General features: G+C 31.5%; 2 protein-coding genes across 6 annotated transcripts in view; one reads left to right on the plus strand and one right to left on the minus strand.

Annotated features, from left to right (window-relative positions):
• The window catches only part of LOC115236630 (cordon-bleu protein-like 1), a 31,857-nt gene extending 14,959 nt beyond the window's left edge, over positions 1 to 16,898 (plus strand). For 3 of the 5 annotated variants that reach the window (XM_029809207.1, XM_029809210.1, XM_029809211.1), the window contains exons 3-12: positions 670 to 814; positions 2,067 to 2,153; positions 2,620 to 2,746; positions 3,662 to 4,303; positions 4,542 to 4,973; positions 8,263 to 9,696; positions 11,644 to 13,067; positions 13,399 to 13,493; positions 13,670 to 14,843; positions 15,090 to 16,898. In XM_029809207.1, the coding sequence (XP_029665067.1) occupies positions 670 to 814; positions 2,067 to 2,153; positions 2,620 to 2,746; positions 3,662 to 4,303; positions 4,542 to 4,973; positions 8,263 to 9,696; positions 11,644 to 13,067; positions 13,399 to 13,493; positions 13,670 to 14,843; positions 15,090 to 15,107 (5,578 nt within the window). In that variant the 3' untranslated portion in view covers positions 15,108 to 16,898. The remainder of the gene's footprint in view (positions 1 to 669; positions 815 to 2,066; positions 2,154 to 2,619; positions 2,747 to 3,661; positions 4,304 to 4,541; positions 4,974 to 8,262; positions 9,697 to 11,643; positions 13,068 to 13,398; positions 13,494 to 13,669; positions 14,844 to 15,089) is intronic. The other 2 variants (XM_029809209.1, XM_029809212.1) reach the window with 2 other exon arrangements.
• A 1,318-nt stretch (positions 16,899 to 18,216) lies between these two features.
• Positions 18,217 to 21,676, minus strand: LOC115236631 (xyloside xylosyltransferase 1). The gene is made up of 4 exons (XM_029809213.1): positions 21,225 to 21,676; positions 20,526 to 20,987; positions 19,705 to 20,178; positions 18,217 to 19,234 (listed from the first exon to the last, which is right to left on the minus strand). Exons 2-4 carry the CDS (start codon positions 20,958 to 20,960, stop codon positions 19,028 to 19,030), a joined length of 1,116 nt encoding a protein of 371 aa, XP_029665073.1. The 5' UTR covers positions 20,961 to 20,987; positions 21,225 to 21,676; the 3' UTR covers positions 18,217 to 19,027.
• Positions 21,677 to 22,087: the final 411 nt, after the last annotated feature.

Here is a 22,087-nt window from a genome sequence, read left to right on the forward strand (position 1 = left end):
GAAAGAGAAAACGAGAAAGAAAAAAAGAAAATTGAGAGGAAAAAAGAGAAAGCGAGAGAAAGAAGGAAAAAGCAGGAAAAAAAGAGCAGAAAGAGAAGTAGGAAAGAAAGAAAAAAATAAAGGTTGTTCTTGTTCTTATTGCGTAAATGCAGTAATTAAAGAAAATTAAGTATTTTTTTTTAAGAATTATGTGAGTATCGGAATTAGGTTTGTGTACTATATAATCAGATGATTGCTTAAAATTACGTTACAATAATTTCAAATTTATATATATATATATATATAATAGTATATTTCTGGCACCAAAAAGAGCCCCAAAAAATACTTAAAAATTGAAGATCTTCAGTCTTTAATTTACGATAATTATTCGTGAGAGAAAAAAATAGTAAAGGATTTTTAAACTCGGCTTGATTCTAGGAATACGGGTGTTGGAATAGTATCCCAACTCTTATTTATACTCTGTAAAATTTTCTTCGAATTAAACTTAGTAAATTTATATATCTAATAATATTGATCAAAAAATATAAAAAACAAAAATAAAATAATGAAAATTATAAAAATTGCGGATTGATGGAAATCTTTTTGGAAAAATATTTGTGAAAAATTCATGTTACAATTATTATATATACTCTTAAATAGAAAAAATCGTTGACGCGTAATTGTTTATAGCACGCCAATGATGGACCTTCTAGTGCAGATTGCGACGGCTCACAAATTGACAGCTTCTAATTATACATTGCAAGCGATCGGTGAACATGGCTTAGTTCTCTCTCATCATCCAAACACTCCTATAGGAGCGTTGGACGTTCTTCAGGTAATTTAAACTAGATATTTTATATAAAGATAGTGCATTTTTGATTATAAGATTTTATAATCTGTTTAGCGGTTCATAAAAATTATATAAATAATATAAATTCAGAGACAATTAATTTATATCAAGCAAAACTTAATTCTTAATAAACATGATAATGGCCTCTTTTTACATTGAGAGATACAAAATATATGTATACATCTATATAAGCACAAACACACACACAGAAATTTATTAACTTTTTAGTTGGTTTAATTTGATTAATAATATGAACCTTTCTTTTAATATTTAATTTACATCATGTAATCGAAAATCTATTTTATAATTTCATTTATTCTATATAAGACAAACTTTTTGTAGTGGTCTTGCACATTATGATTTTTTGCAATGCTGCGTATGTACAGTCGCGGAGATTAATGATTAAAATCGCGTCCTTGGGATCTGAGTAACAATCTCAGAGACATAATTGACCATCGAATAAAAAGTGATTGATTAGAAATCTAATCACAATCAGTTGTGCGCAATCGATTTTGTCGTTTTCCTTTACTCGTATCGATAATTACATACGAGTTACGATTTGTGATTACAGATTTGCGCAAATACAAGTCATTATTTAGCTGATTTTCTATCTGGGCGGCAACCAGTCAGCCATTAATGATTCTAACAGTTTCCCAGTACATGTCACGTGAATTTCTACGCGAGAATTTCTACGCACTTTCTAACGACACTTCTTTGATGCTCGCGTTCATTGCTTCGCGTGTTAGATTAACCCTTTCGCACGTCAATTCTCAGTACCAATCGTTATACTTTCTCTTTGGGATACAAAAATTTAATATGATTCCTTTTGTGAATCCTATGTATTAATTTTTATTAGATTTTGTAATAAATAAATATTATGAAATATTATTATTATTTTCACATACACATGTGAAAGTTATTTGTTATTATTTTTCAAACATAAATGTGGAAAATTTTATATATAGAAAGGTGGAAATATATTTTGTTTTACATATCTTGTACGTTTAATCAAGTACATTTAATATGTCTTGTATAAATATATATAAATTTTCGTAATTTGCTTCGTGTCCGATATAAAAAAAAATTGAATATAACATTTTATATATGACATAATAGATATAATACCATATTTTTTATATCGCGAAAAAATAATTTATTTTTACATACTTTTATGGCTAAAAGAGATAGTCAATAAAAAATTCGCGACGCGATTAAAAGGGTTTCTGTTTTATTTTAGGTTAAATTACTTCCCAAGCAGGGCACGTGTATGCCACGTAAAACAAAGCAAGCTAATCAACCTTTTGAAACCACATTTAGATTGCAGGTAAAAAGCAATATAGAAATATATAGAGACTTTTTAATTATTATAGTATTGATTTAACTATTTTATTCATACAAAAAAATCCAGCTATCTTACCATATATGTATATATTTTCTATTATTACAGTCATACATTTCTTGTCTCTTTTTTTTACATATTGTTAATAAATGTTGAGAATGTTTATATTACTTTTTTTTTAAAGAATGTTTATATTACTTATGTTTATATTACTATTTTTTTTAATTGAGGTAGAAACAAATTATCCTAAAATTTTATAAAGTACGAATACAATGTTAATTTCAAACAGACTATAGCAAATAGAAGTATTTTGATCTGTATTTTTTCGATTCATCGATAAATATTGAAAGCGAATGATCTCGTTTAAAGCCAGTTGCGAACTTAGAATATATTGCAACACGAATGCGATAAATCGGTAATGCAATACGCGATAACTTGATAAACGGCACAGGTACATCTACCGAGAAATCAACTGTATGTATCGAGGGTCAGTCCGAAGATGAACCTCGGAGAAATTCTAGATGAAGTGTGCCGCGAGAAGAATCTGGACAAAAATAATTACGAGCTTCGTCATCCAAGTGAGTACTCTCTTGCACATTTTAATCATATAAATTCAACAAAATTGTGTGAATAAATTTAAGAAAATAAATTCACAAAATGATCAATATAATTAAATAAATAACGAAAAATCTCCTGCATTTAATTAAATATCTGTATTTAATAATGAATTTAATCACATATTTAATTATCTTTTAATTACAATTTAATTACATTTTAATTACATATTTAATTATTTAAATTCCCCGGGGCCATTTAAAGCCAGACGCGGATAATAGTGCGAAAGTTTCAAGAAAAATTAATTTTTGTTTCTTGTTGCATATTTTTCGAAAATCCTTTAATAATTCGGCTGTTAAAAAATTTTAAGGTGTTATTTTTGTAATATAGTAAACGATATGTGTGTGTCTGTGTTTACGTGTTCATCACATAGTGGAAAATTATATAATATCTATGTGCTAATCACACACACACACACACACACACACACACACAGTATATGTCTCGGTACGGCTTCGGAAGCCAAATGATGCGTACATATGTATACATGACAGACACGCAATTCAATTCTCTGAAAATACTTTTCGCATTATGCGTCGATGAAAGTCTGATTTTCTCTTTTAATTCTTCAGCGATTCTTGCGCACATGCTCATTTCCATAAACTATTTAAGTTTCATCATAATACGTGCCACGCTTATTTCCGCATACAATCAATATCTAATATTCAACACATTTTGATCTAATATTGATAAAATCATATTGATATTATTTACACTTACAATGTAAAGTAACTATAAATATGTAAAAATTCCGGTTATTCTCTCTAAATTACTTGAACTACATTGGAATTATTAATTATCAGATGTCAGACAATTCTAATCGGCATTTGATCTCAATGTGTCCAGAATTTTATCAATGTCTGTTCTTTTTATTCCAGCTAACCTGGAGGAGACATTGGATTTATCACTATCGCTGCAGGACTATCATCTGCAAGAAGTGACTCTTTACGCAAAACAGGCCAAAGGTCTAGGTCCGACACTAAGTACGCAGGACATAATGGCGCTGCAGAGGCAAGAGGAGCGGCGCCGGCAGCAAACCAAACAAAGTGTGTTTGGCTTTATGTTTAAAAAATCCAAAGAGAGCTCACTTAGTACGGATAGTCTCGGGGGTCGCAGCGTGTCACCAGCCAGAAGTGACGAAACCGCGAGAAGCGCTAGTCCCCTTCAACCACCAACTCGACCACAGAGGAAAAGGAGACCAGCTCCGAAGCCGCCCACGTATGCCGTACCTCCTGTTCAAAGTACGTCTGGGGACAGCGGCAAAGATAAAATGATGATCAATCATAGCCGTAACAGTAGCGACAGTTCCGGTTACCATGAGGCCTCTGTGCTTAGCGATAATCCGGACTTGGCCGCAAGACTACCGGAAACTCTGCCTAGGCGGAGCAAAGCGCCAGGCATGTCCAATACCTCCAGGAAACTGGCGCAAACCTCACAATCTAGTAAAAGTTTGAGCAATCTGGTGATGACTGGCGCAACGCTCAGTCGGGGAATTAGCAACACTTCCCTCAGCTCCACCGGTGAGATTTGATTACTTGTGGTTGATGTGTTGATGCAGTCCAATAATAAATGTCTCTTTATTGTTATTAAGGAAACAGTAGATAATAGTAAATATATATTACTCGAGAAAAATTTAACTCTAATTAAATTACAAAAGCAAATTAAATTTATTTTATTGCGATTTTTATTGCTTTTATTGATTACATGTATGAAAAGCTGTTTCCTACATATCTTGGTTCATGTAAATTGTTTGCACAGGTCTTCGAAAGAAAAGAATAGCTCCTCCTCCGCCGACGCCCAGGCCACTTTCATCAGCTATTTCCACGCAGGCATTAGAACGCATCGTTGACTCCGAGGAATCATTGACGTCCGATATGGATCCTTCGAAACCACCATCGGACATTGGTGCACCATCGAAAGCTAATTCCGACATCGATTGTCCCAAAGCTAATTCCGACATCGCCATCAGCACGCAGTCTATGCTCGAGTTGGATTATGAACCAAAGTCGGAAGCCGCGACGTATGAATTTGATGACAACATTGAGCAGAATCGTACTGTGAAAATGAATGTCGAGGCATGTTCTGAAACAGATTCGGTCAACTATAAGCTTGTTAAAACGGATGTGGAAATGGTCGCGCCTGTAGAAGTCGCCCCAAAAGTAGAGCAAGCTAGAGTAGTAACAAAAAAAGGTAAGTTAGTGCGTATTACCAGTAGCTCAAATGCTTTGCTCCGTAGTTTCAAAGCGCGAGATTCTTCGGGAAATCCGCATCAAATCAGCGAAGATATGGGCATGAATGATGAAATGTCACATGCTACATTATATCCTAGAAAGTATAGATTTTCGATATTGAAGAAGGGTAGATTATATACTGTTACTCAAAGATACCGCTCGCAATATGATAATTCTATAGGTACTAATTTTGTTAATAATGTTTCGCTCGATATCGTAACCAAAGATCATATCCAAAATACAATAGGTCACATATCTCAGGAATCTCAAAGTCTTAAAAGAATACCAAGTTTATATGAAAATCACGAAGAAGTTTCTTTCGATAGTCATAAGTTTTTCGCGAACAAATCAAACAAATTGATTTGTTATGCCAAATGTTGCACGAAAGAATATGATTATTCAAACAAGCAATTGAGAAGAAGGCAGACGTCAATGAATCTGGAGGGCATAAAACCGAACATAAAAAATATGAAATGTGAAATACTGGAAAGTCCTTGGAATAATTCCTTTGAACAATACGCGGAAAACAACTTGTCTCCTCCGCTTTTGAGTACTTTGCAAATATTTGCGATCTCTACGAAGCCATTAGATATCCAAATGGCACCCACAGATTCCATATCTAGCGACATTGACGAGCTACCCTCGCTACCTATTATAAATCATACCGAGAATAGATTAAAGGAGAGAAAGTTAAGCATCTTGCAACCACCACCACCTGGCTTGGTCAATCGTCAAGAATCGAATGAAAACTGGAATTGTTTTTTGGTCCAGTTGAATTCGATTCTCGAGAGTAGAGTTGGCGAATTTGTTTGAAACTTAATAGATATAATCGATCTCTGCACACACACACACACACACACACACACACAGTATATGTCTCGGTACGGCTTCGGAAGCCAAATGATGCGTACATATGTATACATGACAGACACGCAATCCAATTCTCTGAAAATACTTTTCGCATTATGCGTCGATGAAAGTCTGATTTTCTCTTTTAATTCTTCAGCGATTCTTGCGCACGTGCTCATTTCCATAAACTATTTAAGTTTCATCATAATACGTGCCACGCTTATTTCCGCATACAATCAAAGTAATAAGATAAATATATCCAATATAGCATTGCGTGACTTAAAATTCAGGAGCTTTGACATATTTTATATAAAAATATAAAATTTTATATATTTTATATATAAAAATAAATTTATTTAACACATGTCTGAATTATTACTATTATTATTTATCGCGCGATAAATGCGATTATAAAAGTAATAATTCAAATATGTAAAATAAAAATATTTCAAGTATAGTTTTGGAGAGTAATTAAAAAATAATATATCATATATATTATAAATTTTCTAAAACTGTGTTTGATCATATTAAGTATATATATATATATATATAGTATATCCCTAATGATCTAATTTATAAATTTTTTATAGAAAACGCCATCAGCACGCAGTCTATGCTCGAGTTGGATTATGAACCAAAGTCGGAAGCCGCGACGTATGAATTTGATGACAACATTGAGCAGAATCGTACTGTGAAAATGAATGTCGAGGCATGTTCTGAAACAGATTCGGTCAACTATAAGCTTGTTAAAACGGATGTGGAAATGGTCGCGCCTGTAGAAGTCGCCCCAAAAGTAGAGCAAGCTAGAGTAGTAACAAAAAAAGGTAAGTTAGTGCGTATTACCAGTAGCTCAAATGCTTTGCTCCGTAGTTTCAAAGCGCGAGATTCTTCGGGAAATCCGCATCAAATCAGCGAAGATATGGGCATGAATGATGAAATGTCACATGCTACATTATATCCTAGAAAGTATAGATTTTCGATATTGAAGAAGGGTAGATTATATACTGTTACTCAAAGATACCGCTCGCAATATGATAATTCTATAGGTACTAATTTTGTTAATAATGTTTCGCTCGATATCGTAACCAAAGATCATATCCAAAATACAATAGGTCACATATCTCAGGAATCTCAAAGTCTTAAAAGAATACCAAGTTTATATGAAAATCACGAAGAAGTTTCTTTCGATAGTCATAAGTTTTTCGCGAACAAATCAAACAAATTGATTTGTTATGCCAAATGTTGCACGAAAGAATATGATTATTCAAACAAGCAATTGAGAAGAAGGCAGACGTCAATGAATCTGGAGGGCATAAAACCGAACATAAAAAATATGAAATGTGAAATACTGGAAAGTCCTTGGAATAATTCCTTTGAACAATACGCGGAAAACAACTTGTCTCCTCCGCTTTTGAGTACTTTGCAAATATTTGCGATCTCTACGAAGCCATTAGATATCCAAATGGCACCCACAGATTCCATATCTAGCGACATTGACGAGCTACCCTCGCTACCTATTATAAATCATACCGAGAATAGATTAAAGGAGAGAAAGTTAAGCATCTTGCAACCACCACCACCTGGCTTGGTCAATCGTCAAGAATCGAATGAAAACTGGAATTGTTTTTTGGTCCAGTTGAATTCGATTCTCGAGAGTAGAGTTGGCGAATTTGTTTGAAACTTAATAGATATAATCGATCTCTGTAATAGACTTTCTATTAGAATGAATAATTAATCCTTAAATTCTATTAATTAGGAATAGATTAAAAAAACATTTTTTCCGGACATTGTTTTGATAATTTTCCAATCTTAAATATTGTGGTAATAAATCTTTAAAAAATCGTATTATTAAAATAAAAATTTTTTAAAATATATTATAATTAATAAATATTATTTTTATCAATTTTAACCACATATGGTATTTATATTGTTTATTTGCATTTTCTCAATAAGCTATTTTTAATCAATTTTATTAAAATTTTATATTATTTATATTTGTATATGCATCAAAAGAGTTTGGAGTCACTTAATTTTCTAAGTTACAAAATTATATTATAAATTAAAGAAAGAGAACTAAATTATGTATAAAGAAATATTTTGTATGCATTCTCTTTTATCACTCTTTTCGCGTACTGTATGAAACAATATGAATAATACATGTTTCTATTTGGAGAAAATGATGTTATTCCAAATATTTTTGGTTACATAAAAGTATATGGACACACGATTTTGCACTAAGACTTAATTTTACATCTCTATGGGAATTTATCTAGAATGTATTCTTGTTGCTCTATTCGGCACATAGTATGTACATATACTTTAATCAGTTTGCTTGTTTGTATCACATTTTGCTTATATTTTCGGTGACGGTTATTTTTTTCTTTCTTTATCCAAACTAGTTGGAGAACCTGTACCCCTTCCCAAGCCTCGAAAGGTTAACACGTGTAAGGCTAGCGCTTCAGAACATCCAAAGGTACCTAAGCGTAAAGTGATTCCACCCTTGGCACCGCCTAGAACCGTGAGCATGAAATATGATCGTATAAACAGTTTATCACGTGAACGTGCAAACTCTGAACATGTCATACATAAAACACATTGCTGCGCTTCAAATACTGAAAATAGATCGTCATTGGACGAAGATGATTTTGTTAGACACATTAAACGAGAAGAGACACATTCAAAGTCGAAAATCGATTTTGCACCTTCCAATGAAGAACAGATAGGCCAAGAAAAAACGACATCAAAAATCGATGATATTACAATTGACGATAGCGTGTCTTTAAAATCAAATCAACATCCAAATCATAAAATGGAAAGCAATTTTGAGTTACACAATTCTAACTGTATGGAATCAATCCTTATTAATTCAGAAACATATTTTGAATCCAAAGATAAGTTCTTGAATGGAGATAAATTTAGCAAAAAGGGAAAAATACCAGACATTGTCGATAATATAAATCATGAATCATTAAATTTGAGCGAATATTTAAGTAATAAAGAAAATACTGGGCTACTTTCTGATTCCATGGAGTTAAATGTATCGCAAAAGAAACTGTTATTACTTGAATGTAATGTTATTTCCAAAGAAGAAGAGACTAATTTCTTACAACAAGATTACAAGGTAAAGTCTAAAAACATTGATACATGTGATGAAAATGAGAATCAGAGTGATAAATCATATATGTTATTGAACGATGATTCTCTAAACAAAAGTATGACCAAACCGGATCGCATGGCAGAACTGGATAGCGAACGACTGAAGCAATCATATCATCAATCTGTTTGCCAAAGACCATTCAGAGCGTCGAGAAAAAGAATTTCTTCCCATGAGAATGAGGAAAGCATTGAGGCAGCGAAATATTTGCGTCCGAAAGATGCGATGATCGGCACAGAAATAAAGAATGATCTTGAAAAAAACAAAGAAATGTGCACGGTGATTTCCACCATACCAAAGTGCGATCATTTTGATGTCATCAAAGAAGATGATACCTTAAATAGTATCATAAAATATAGCATTGCGGAAAATGTCAATGAATCATGCCAAAAACTTCAAACTGCTCAAAGCGAAGAATCAAACAACAGTATGAAGAATGCTAAACGGACAAAAGTGATTCGAAGCCAGTCTAAATCAGATGACTTTGAGATGGATACCTTGAAGAGACAAAAGCGATATTTCACTTCGTCTCCAGAGGACATCGCGCACGCTTTGAACCTGAATTTCTCCACACGGAACTCAATATCTTCAAGTGCGTCACAAATAGAGCAGGAGCAAATTGATGCAGGACATTGCATTAATCATACAAGGGATGTGGATGTAAATGAAAGAGTTACAGGTGCATGTCATTATATTACTAACATTCTATTTTGACCCTTGTTATCCTTCGCAAATTTGTAATTTTTTCAATTTCATGTCCTGTGCATACCATTTTGAAATTGTATATATGTATAATGTATGTGTATATACAGAGTGTTAAAAAATAGCTTAGGATTTATAGAGTCGAGTAAAAAATGTTTAATAAATATCAATCGAAAAATTAATTCTATGAGAGTTTAGGGAGATTTTCGGCTTTGGTGAAGAGCAAATAATTTTTACTTGCTTCTTTGGTTATTTAATATATATTCCGAAATTTTTCTTAATTTTTCAAGTCGCGCGGGTTTCAATAGTCCACACTGTCAGTTAAACACTAGGACCTTTTGATTGATCAATCATAGGTGATTATCCTAGATATCAAACGATATATGAATGTATGATAACGATATCCTTCCGTCAATTACCCCACCTTCATATACTTGTTCTTCCCATCGTTGTAGTTGCCGTTACTTTCTGAAATCTTTGTTTTACTCCATTTAAATTCTTTACCCTCTTTTATCATTCTTCCAGAACTCAACAGCGCTTCTTTTATATTATGCACGCACGCAATTAGAAATATTTATCTTGCAATCATCTTTTAGTATATATAAATAATATGTAAGACATGAGGCAAGAGAAGCCGGCGTATATGTATAAATATTTTTCTATTTATTTTTAAATCTCTATTAGTAATCTTATAAATTTATCTGAGACATTTTTAAAATTAGAATTTTAAAACAGAATTATTTTAGGTTTATATAGAGAAGAGAGAGAAAAAAGATACATTAAGAACATTTCTTTTCTGTCACAATTAAAATTTAAAGTTGAAAGTGTTAATATATTATATAAATAATATCTTTAATATAATCTGTTTGTAGAGTATTTTTATATAATCTAAACATATTGATTAGTAAGATACAAAACATTCTATTATCATACTTTGTATTTAAATATTTTTTCACGAGTTTATTTATCAATGTATTTAATATCCATTTATATAAAAGAAAGAAGAGGGGAAGAGAGAGAGAGAGAGAGAGAGAGAGAGAGAGAGAGAAGGAGAGAGGAAAAGAAGGAAAGGGAGCAAGACGGAAAGAAAGGAGGAAAAGGAAGAAGGTAGAATAAAGATAGAGAGGGAGAAAAGAGAAAGAAGAGAGAGGAAAAGAAAAAGAAAGGAAAGGAAGGAGAGGGAAAGGAAAAGATTAGATGGAGTAGAGAGGAAAATAAAGAAAGGGAATAGGGGTAAGCGGGTAAGAGTGAATAAAAAAGGAATAATTGGTTATTTAAGCACGTATGTACATTGAAATAATCTGTTGCGAATACATACACATTTAATTTATGTTAATAATAAATAGAAAAAAAAATTAAGATTTTTTTACTTCTTATATATGTATATACATACATTATATACTATACAATTTTCTTATACTTAATAATTTTACCAACTAACACTATATTTGGAGATATTTTAAGAATATTGAACTTGCTTACATATCATTTTATGTCGATAATTTTAAATTCTTTCCATTTATGTAAAAAATTACATTTTCATGTTTCTCCTATTTATCATGTGTTAGTGTTTTCTTAGTGTTTTTTTTTTTATTCATAAATATTGTGTATAAGATAAGATTGCGCTATGTAATCATCATCTCTATAAAAGATCATGCTAAATAATCTATTTAGATTAGAATATTTTAACTTCAAATGTTTTGTGTTTTCTATTTTGTGAATATTTATCATATTTTATGTCTTTGTTATATAAATAACTTTAAATTTTTTTTTCGGTTTCTTTAATATTGCTAACTTTAGAATTAATTTTTAGATTACATTTTTAACAGTTTTTGATAAGTATGTAGCTACAATCTTTTTTAGCATAAGAGAAGACCAGCATAATATTTGGCTAATTTTTTTATTCTGTTTATATTTATAATAGGTAATCAAGATGTTCCATCCGAAACCGATATTCTGCTACAGAAGGTATCGGATACCTTATCAAATGTGCTACCAGCCTCGTCGTCCCCAGTACCAGCTTCATCGTCTCCAATACCGGAAACATCGTTGCCTTTTAAGACAAATCATACAACCGCATCCATGCAAACAAACGTCGTCCCCATTCTCGATGATTCCACAATTAAATCAGAACTCGTCGGTATCAAGAATGAGTCGAACGAGAGCTATAAGTCGTGTATCGACCTTCCAGAAAATACTTTGAGTGCTAGCACGCCAAATATGACTGCGACAGGTTTGCAAGAGAATACTTCTGACTACGTGTCAGCGATAAGCGAAGACTTGTCGATCAGCGACTGGGAGTATCAGCTTCCGGCTCCGCCAAGTGCCTTTCGCGATTCACATTCGCCTGTCTTTGACGATGATGATACGGTTACGCTGGGATCAGTAGAGGCCTTCAAGGAACCGCAAGGAAGCTCAGTTTCGAAGTTAGCTAATGCGACAGATAGTAACAATAAGGATATCGAATCGACAAAGAATTTATTGAATAATTCTGAAGCGAATTTTGAATTGCAGGAAGCTTTAAATGAAAAAACAGACTTCGTGCCCGAAGCGGAAATTGATAAACAAATATTAAATAAATCTGTCGAGCAAACATCCGACATTTCCCATAAAATGAAACCTAATCCAAATTTGCGGAAAGAAATTATTTCGGAATTGGAAAACAAAATAGAGATCGGAACATTAACGCAAACTATTAATAAGGACTTCGATAGAAAAAATATGAACAGCTTATCCGCACCGGAAATAGCGCCCGTGGACAATACTTTGCCCAACTTTACAATCACTACTTATACCAAACAGAATAGCCTAGACATTTTCGAAGAGTTTGAGGAATCCAGCGGTTATGCGAAAAACACAGATGATAGATTTATTAAAACGTTTGCTACACTTTCAAGGAATAAAGCAGATAGTTATGATAAGAAAAGTATGATGAATATGCATTTAATTAACAATATATCGCATGACATGAAGGTGATGTCTAAGTCTGAAGAATCGAATGCCAGTAACCTTGATTGTAAAACCGAACCAAAAAATCACAATCAAAATGAGTTGATCCACAGACTGCAGTCTCTCAACGCGACCAATGAAAAGACTAATATCCAGCGATCCAAGAGTTATATATCGATATCCAGTAACGCCAAATACCAAACAGAAACACAGAAAATCGGTGAAAGAAAGCACGAGCCACAAGTTGAACAGGGGAGTATTAGTATAAAAAAATCTACAAGCATCACAGACTTGAATGTCGACGTATTACGAGGCAACGAAAAGTTCTCGCAATGGAGAGATAACATGTTAAAACATCAAAAAAAGCCTAGCAAGGAGAAGCAATTACAATCATTGCAGGTAATTTCGAGTTATAGGGTAACAATCATAAATCAAATATGATAGATTCAACTTATTATACATAAAATATGGTTTTATTAAGAAGTAAATAGATTGCGGAATTATATAAATGTATACAATACACAGCAATTTTTTACCGAAATTGCGATAATTATTAATATAATTGCTGCTATTGATTGATATTGAATTTCTACTAAAATTGCTTGTATATGATAATTATATTTAATAATTTATAATTATAATAATTGTCAATGTTTTTTTATGATAAAATTAATGATATAATACTTCAGCTTTGTCAACAATCATATAAAGATATTATTTTAACTTGTAGGTACTGAAAAGTATTTTACCGCAGTTGAAAAATGCTCAACAAGCGGAGGAAAATATGTCTAAAGAATACAGTAGCGCATTATTAACTGAAAAAAGGTGAGTATTTCTTATTACTTACAAGCTAATCTTAAAGGACTCGAAATATTATTCAGTATTTTAGTGCTAATTAATGCTAATAAGATTTCTTTAATATTAATTACCTTATCATTTTACTCTGCATCTCTCAATATTGTGTATATTACGCATTTTATAATAATACAATTATTTTCTAGCAGATATGAGCCTGAATCCAACGAACATTTCATCAAAACGAATGTAGTTTCAACACGCGAATCTCAGGATTCAGAACCGGAATGTAAACAATTGCCAAAAGAAAAAAATATAAAACGTTACGTTTATACTGGTCCACCTGCGATCAGTTTGGGCAGTTGGTCGGAAAGACCCAGCATTAATGTTCAAATCAAAATGGATACCGATTATAAACTAGGAAGAAACAATACGAACAGCAGTAAGACCGTTGTTAATATTAACAGCACAAAAAATGAGAAGGATTTCGTGGATTATGCCAGCCATGTCAATAAAAATAATATCGCTAAGCACGAGATTAAAATCAATTCTTCGGCGAATAAGAATCCTGACGAACTCACGAGAAAGCTAATCACACATACAACAGCGTCAGGTTTCAAGACACCGATGTCGAGTCGAGTTAACGCGTTTGATTCGACAAAAGACACAGATAGACCCTTTGTGATGGGGGTCGAGTTGAAGAAGACCTTCATTGAGATGCCGAAGGAAATGTCGAAGAACAGTGAAAACGAAATCGACACATCAATAAATTTCAGAGAATTGACAAATACATTCGCTCAGCATATGAATTTTAAGCAGAAACCTAAACGCGCTAATATTAATAAACACTCGTCGAATTGTGATATACAAATGGATAAGATAGAAAAAACAGCAGAACCGAATGTCAAGCAAAACAGTCATGCCAAGTATGCGAAGGTATCTAATCAGAACGATCTTTCATCCAAAAGTCAGTTCTGCAAGCACGATATTCAGGAGAATGCACAGGCAAAAAGGTTCACGTCCGTCGTGGGAGTAAATGGGACGAGTCAAAATTTTAGGCCGCAAAATGAAACATTCCTCAAATGTAATATCAATAACTCTGTCAAAATCAATCCACCGATGCCTGTCGTAAAGGGATTCAAGATACCTATTACTGAATCTAAAGTAAATAATAATCAAATAAAGCATAATGAATTATCAACAATCGATGGTTCTAGTGAGGACATGCATCCTTCTAAACTTCCAACCATGCCAGTGATAACAGGAGTGACACTGAAAAATGCCAGCGCAAAACCCAAATCAGTACCAGTTCAATTAGATTCTAGGGATACACTATTGGAATCTATCAGGAATTTCGGCGGACGTAACAAGTTAAAAAGTGTAAGTATATTGATGCAAATTTTATCCCTCAAATAGATATTTAAAAAAAAATTGTTTAGTTTTTTTAATTTAAAAAAATAATTATAATTTGAGGAAAAAATTGAAACAAAGTTTAAATAGTCGTAATTTTAAAACTTACGTTATATGATTTCTTACCACTATATGTTATATACTGCAACAAATAGTGTTTACTGCGTATAAAATAAAAATTAATTATTATAAAAAGGTTTCTGTTTTCTGTTTCAGATTGCAGGAAGATATTAATTGCGCGCTATTAATTCTCTATAAATATCTCAGCACTTATAAAGCAACTTAGACAGTGAAGAATCTGTTTGATGCAAAGACTCCAAGATTTGTGAGTTTTTTTGTTTTTTTTCCTTCATTATATGTAAATTTATATCATTTGTTTTCGTTTGTAAATCGATATCAGATTAAATGTGAAAGCTATATTCTTTTTATTTACAAACAAAACGTACAAATAATTTTGACAAAATTTTTATTTAATCCTAGAATACTACTAAAAATTATTTTCCAAATAGGATGCATTTTAAAAGACTTGATAATTTAACATTAAAATTGGTAATTGTTAAATCTCGAAAATCACTAAAAACAAAAATATGCACTCTTTATTGCAATATTTTTTTATCTATTCAACTATTGTATATGTATTATTAAAAATTTTTGTCTAAATAGAATTTAAAATTTTGCAATGCAAAGATGTAAATCGATATCAGTTTAAGTTTGGAAATAAAACAAAAATATTCTATCTGCGATTTTAATATATAGTTATTATTATATTTTGTTTTTTGTAGTATTTTGGGATTAACTTATAAGAAAAAATATTCAAATAGCATTTTAATATTTTGAGTGCTGATTTATACGGCTAGAAAGTCACTTATAGAAATGAAAAATATTTGTTCAGACATTAACACATGCTCTTATATGTAATACATACACTTATATTACACACACACACACACACACACACACACACACACACACACACACACACACACTATATATATATATGAATATGTATAAATTCAAGAAAAGGAGATATTTATGTTTTTCACATCGCATTTAACGTGGAGAAAAAAATAACAACTAAGAAATATGTCCTCGTGATATTAGTAATCGATATTGCAAATTGCTCGAGTGTTACATTTTATTATGTATATTCTTTCAAACTATACTTTCAATAGAAATAATTAAATGGTACTAAAATCCGGTTATAGCTCCACGTTAAGCACATGTAAATATGATATAGAAAAAGCTAAAACAACCAAAACTCCGTCGCAAGACGATAGAAAATGTACATAGTATTCGATATTTACTTGATTGTAAAAAAAGAACGGGAAAACATTTATTTACATGAATAGTCATCAACGATTGCTCATTAATTAACGTGAAGAGAGAAAATTAGATTAGTTATCTTTAGTTTGATAGAACCGTTTGATTTTAGCTTTATTGAGATGTATACTTATAAAAAAAAGATATATAATACCAAAATTAATCGTAAATAAATTGATATAGATATTAATAGCGATTTAATGCTAAATATTAACATGTCCAATTTTCACGATTAACTGTAAGTTTCTATCAACGGGACCAAAGGTGATATCTTATTTTATCCATGCACGACACTAATTTAGAGTTGTGTAAAATGCGTCATTACTGTGCTAAATACGAAATAGTCTTTTAAATCTGGTCAATGTTGAGTTATATCGAAATGATTGGACTTAATGATATAAATTTATAATTATATAGATAAATGTATTATATTAAAAATATTGAGCAATTTATTTTCCTCTATAAATAATATTGTATCGATATAACAAGCAATTATATTTTGGCATAAGGTGTGAAGTATTATATATATATATGGATATATTCCATATATATTTATATATGGATCTTTTTCTCCTTAGGCATTTATAAGTTGTAGCGAATGTAGCGTTCATATGAAAATTGAGAGATGAATTATAAGAACAATTAATATTTAGATAGTAATTTTCACTATACTGTACATGAGAAAAGAAAATAAAGTTAGAGTTTTCAAAATTTCAAGTTGAAATTTTTATTTGTATTATCTCTCTTGCCTATCATGTTCCTGATATCTCAGAATTTAAATCTGTGTAAATATCGGCGGGAGGCCAAAGATTGGCCTTACAGGGAGAGTTTTTTAGCGGGTGCGAGTCCCGCATATCCCACCGGACCGGCCGGGGGGAATGCATAATGCATTTTTCTCTTCCTTCGCAAAACAAAAAAAAAAAATCCTACTATTTTTGCGGATTTTGAAGTTTTGAATTTTCACGCTTCTTGAAATTTTAGTCTGTACCACCTCTTTGCTGATTATATTCTCCTAATACTTTTGCGGATTTCAAAGCTTCAAATTTTCGCATTTTTTTAAAATTTTAGTTTGTAACACCTTCTCGCTGATCATGTTCTCCTGATACTTTTGCGAATTTCGAACCTTCAAATTTTCCGCTTTCTGTAATTTAACTTCGTGCGATCTCTTTGCTTATCATGTTCTCCTGATACTTGTGCGAATTTCGAAGCTTCAAATTTTCGAGCTTTTTAAAATTTTGGTTTGTGTCACTTCTTTGCTGATTATATTTTCCTGATATTTGATTCTAAGCAATGCAGTTTCAGAAACTCCAAGAACGAAAAGTCAGCAAAAGTGATTTAAATATATATAATTAGGAAAGAGATGTGTGTGGCACGATGTGACAAGATGTGTGGAAATGAATAGGTGTATGTTCAATCAGAAGACATATGCATTTTATATTTTTAATACAGTTTATTAGATTTTTAAAAATTACAATATATTTTACAGACTATATTTTTTATCAATTCTCTTATATCTATGCAATAGCTTATTCTTGCAACATCTCTTGTATTTGCTGTATTAGCTGCATCGCTAGCATCTGATGTCTGTACCATTGCGCCTGTTGCACCGGCCTGTGTTGTGGCTGCTACAACAGCATTGTCTGTATTGCAAGTCTGTCTTAATGCTGGAGTTGTTGTTGCTTTGGTTCTGTTGCTGAGGCATCTGCAGGCTTCTGATGATTTCCATCAGCTGTTGCATAGGATGCTTCTGCTTACTTGCCTGTGGACAAACATGTGTTATATTAGTACTAAACGTGTTATATATAATAATGCGCAGAGTGCTCTGCGTGTAATATATTTACATGTATATATATCTAATATAAATTAATTTTTGTTTGCATTACATACCCATGGATTTTTCACATATATTTTCTTTACAATATAATTATCCAGTAAGCGAAATGTATGCCAGCAGATCGGCAATTAAAATTTATTTAGAAATTAAATTCTCTTATGAATTACTGATATAAATCTTCTGAAATAGGCTTAAGTTCATTTTCGTGAAGTAGAATGTATTAATTTTATGACATAAGTATGCACATTCATTTATTCAATATAACTACCCTTATATAAACTTATTATATATATTGATTTAATGTAATACATATAATCACAATATCGTAATTTATTTTATATATAATTTTCCAATAATATTACTCAAAATACAAATATATAAGGTAATAAATTCTCTAAATCTGTAGAAATCATTCATATTATAAACCAATTATTATATTAATATTAAATAATACAAATCGTATATTGCCACGGTAAAGGAAACATATAAACATATATATGAATAAAGTATATTGCAACAAAAAATCACAGTTGCAAAAAGCAAAACATTGAAACAAATTTTGTAAACACTATCAAATGTTAATGTATTAACTTTGCATTAAAAATGAGTATTTCTCAAACTCTGCCAAATTTTGTAATGTTTTGCTCTTTGTTTAAATTATTAACAATATTGAAATTCATTATCAACAAATATCCAATCTTTTAATAAGTATTCAATCCCAAAAGAAAAAAAGAATAGGGAGAGAAATATATATTTTTCTACTTTTTAATTAATAACTCCAAAGCAAATAGAATTTCTTAAATTTATTAATTAACATAAATAGTCATTATGTTATTTTATTTATAATTCTATTTAACCTTCTCTGTTTGTGTATCATTTCTGTTCATACTTTAATACCATTGTCCTTAAAACTAAAAATCGGAAGCATTTTTTATACTTAATATTTACTATACACACACATGCATACATGTGAATAAATTTAGATAAAGATTATAAATCATTAATCATCAGGTATAGGAGTATTGCAATTTCCATGCCACAATTTGGTCTCTGAGTGGCATTCTGAATAGTTAGCAAATATATCCGCATAACCACGATCACGCCACCAGGTACAAAGTTGCCTATTCCAACCGCAATCAACTGTGTGGATAAGTTCTGGTCTTTCCATGCCTAGAAGCGTGTAGAAATCTTGATCGCCTAAATGACCCTATAACAAGACATGTAATGTTTATAGCAATATCTGATAAATGTAATTTAATCCGACAAATATACAATAAATCAGTAAAATATCATGTTCTCTCTGTATATGTTTGATATAAAAGATATTACACACTAAGTGCACTTCCATTGCAGAAAATACTTTGGCCAAATTTAAATCAATTTTTTTTGTTACAGAAACATTGAGAAGTCTACAAGTTTGAAATATAACTGATTATAAATAAAAAGCTTTAGTTTAAAATTATATATATATATCCCATGTAATCAACTTAAAAACGTATGTAACCAAAGAATAATGAACGGAAATATTAAAATTAATGCAGATTTATTAGAAACATAGGAAGGAATTATTTAATAGAATATTTGTTTTGGATAAGTAAAATATTATATTATGTTATATTGTGTGTGGAGACACAAAAAAAAGAAAAAAGAAAATAAGTTGCAAAACTATTCACTTACCTTAAAGTGATATTTCTCTGTCATTGTATCCACATTGTTCTTAGTAACAATCTCATTGTATTCAAGTGATTTTCGTAATCTTTCTAAATTAAAAAGCACCATCCCACTATTGTAGCCAGGATATCCACCTTTATGTCGAGGTTCGCCAAACATTGTTGTTGGGTGTTTAGTACGATATAAATATAAAACGTGTCGATAAACTGGAGTTAGTTCTGGAGCCAACCCAAACAAAGCCTCCTTCCCAAAATTGTTAAATTCTTCAAATAAATCTTTTACGTCTTTGCGAAATTTTGTATCTGCATCAAACATTGCAGCGAGTTTCTGGTGGCTGGGTGCAATCTTGTGCATGCCCAGTGAGAGAAAGAATAATGCATCAGAATAATATGTCCCTGGTTTACTACTGAAATGTGGGGACATAACTGACACAATATCCTCCAGTTGTGTGGCCAGTTTGTGTACATCATAATAAAATACCTGAAAATAAATAAAAAGTATCTATTTATGTAATCATATAAACTATAAATTTAAATGATACTCTATTTGTATTTTGTACATTAATAAAATTCATAAACAAGATAAACATTTAAATTAAAAAAGAAAAAATAAAGAATATAATTGCAATTTTACAAAAAGTGAAATCATATGTTTGTGTTTAAAGAAGCTACAATATGCCAAAAAATGTCCCAAAAAAGGAATGTATAAAGATTTAGATTTCTACAATATAATATTACAATAAATAATATAATATTATTTGTACTTTATATATTGACACATTTCACACAAGATAAACATCATAGATAGGAAAGAATATAAGGAAATACCTTTATAAACTTTCCAGTATTAACCTTAACATCTTGAATAACAATTTGTGCTATACTTTGACTCTCATCATCGCTTATTACATGGAAAGCAATATTTACAGAGGTCAATCTGAGCAAGGAATCTACAAATATTTGAAACTTGCGTCTCATGGGCGAATTTGAAGCAACTTTGGTAAAGATACACCAAATGTTGTAATATTCTGTCCAATCATGTGGCAGAGTGCTTGCTGTCGAAGATAAATAATTGTCTTGAACAATTTCAATGGAATAATTGGCTATCATTAAGGTGGTTGTAAGATTTCCCAGGCTTGCATTTTGCATTCGCAGATTGGGCACAATCCAGTGCCCACCATTGGATGTCTGATAGCAATAGAGGGCTACCAGAAGCAACACAAGGATTGTCAGTCTTAATAGCAACTTGCGTAACAAGGGCATTTAACCCGTATCCCTTATTTTTCTATCCTAAAAGAGCAAACAAGCCTTAGCAGTTTATAAGGAAAGAAAAAAAAATCTTTTGAATATAAAAATTGAGAGAAAATCTTGAGAGACAAAACGAGATTATAATAAATTAATTTTATATTTTGTCAATCCCATGATTCATTTAATTTATTTCGTTTAATTTGAACAATTTTTCTCAATCGACGAAATATTAATATCGAATCACAAAAAATTCGGAAAAAAATATTCATTAATACTTACGTGAACATGATTAGCGGTCGATTTTTTGTTACCGCGTTGTCCTATAGATCACCTGTTTAGAGTTTCTCATCGAACAATATTACATTTGCTGAATATCATTGTCTCTTACATTGGGATTTGCATCGTGATATTTTTGTTCATATTGCATGTGGTATTAAATAAAAACACTTTTATTATATAATATGAGCCCAAGTTATCAATTAAGAACCACTTCGATTAAATTCCGATTAACTTAATTGCAGAGCAAACAAAATAAAAATTGCTAACACTATGTGTTTATAAAAGTAGAGAGAAGAGCCTGAAACACACACACACACACACACATACGTCTAAACAATAAGAGTGGCTATGCTATAGCATGCTTGACAGATAGCAGGCCATAGCGGATGACGGCCAGTGTTGTTAAATTGAGGGACAAATAGGGACAAATCCACTGATCTCTATACGTAACTGGATATGAGATAGGGCGAAAAAAATTGTAACTAATTAAAATCTTCATTGCCACCAAATTCAATGCGCATGCGCGACAAAGATAGCCCATCTAACAACACTGCATATCTCATGCTGGATGCATGCCGGCCTTTCGTACAGTGGCGCCCCTATAACATTGCATGCGTAAAATTTTACGCTGCATTCGAATATGATTAGATCAGAAACAGAATATAAAGAACGGCATATCTTTTTTTTTTTAATGTATTTAAAAAGAAACCGGATAAGGAATTCTTTATCACTTTACATAATTGCACGCACGAGTGAATGTATAGTCCCATACAGCACACAAAGATTGCATACATATTGTAGCAATCTTTCACCGCAATATTGCAACTTTGCAAATTCACTGCAAAATGTTGCTGCATCATTGC

Source organism: Formica exsecta, unplaced genomic scaffold (genome assembly GCF_003651465.1).
Source record: "Formica exsecta isolate Colony F162 unplaced genomic scaffold, ASM365146v1 scaffold258, whole genome shotgun sequence".
Lineage (NCBI taxonomy): Eukaryota > Metazoa > Arthropoda > Insecta > Hymenoptera > Formicidae > Formica > Formica exsecta.

Bases quoted from the DNA above. Each gene is read 5' to 3' on its own strand.
- LOC115236631 (XM_029809213.1), bottom strand. From the start codon at position 20,960: ATGCCCTTGTTACGCAAGTTGCTATTAAGACTGACAATCCTTGTGTTG. The intron at 20,179-20,525 runs GTATTTCCTTAT...ATTTATTTTCAG, and splicing joins ATACTGGAAAGTTTATAAAG to GTATTTTATTATGATGTACA. The intron at 19,235-19,704 runs GTAAGTGAATAG...GTCTTGTTATAG, and splicing joins CAGAGAAATATCACTTTAAG to GGTCATTTAGGCGATCAAGA.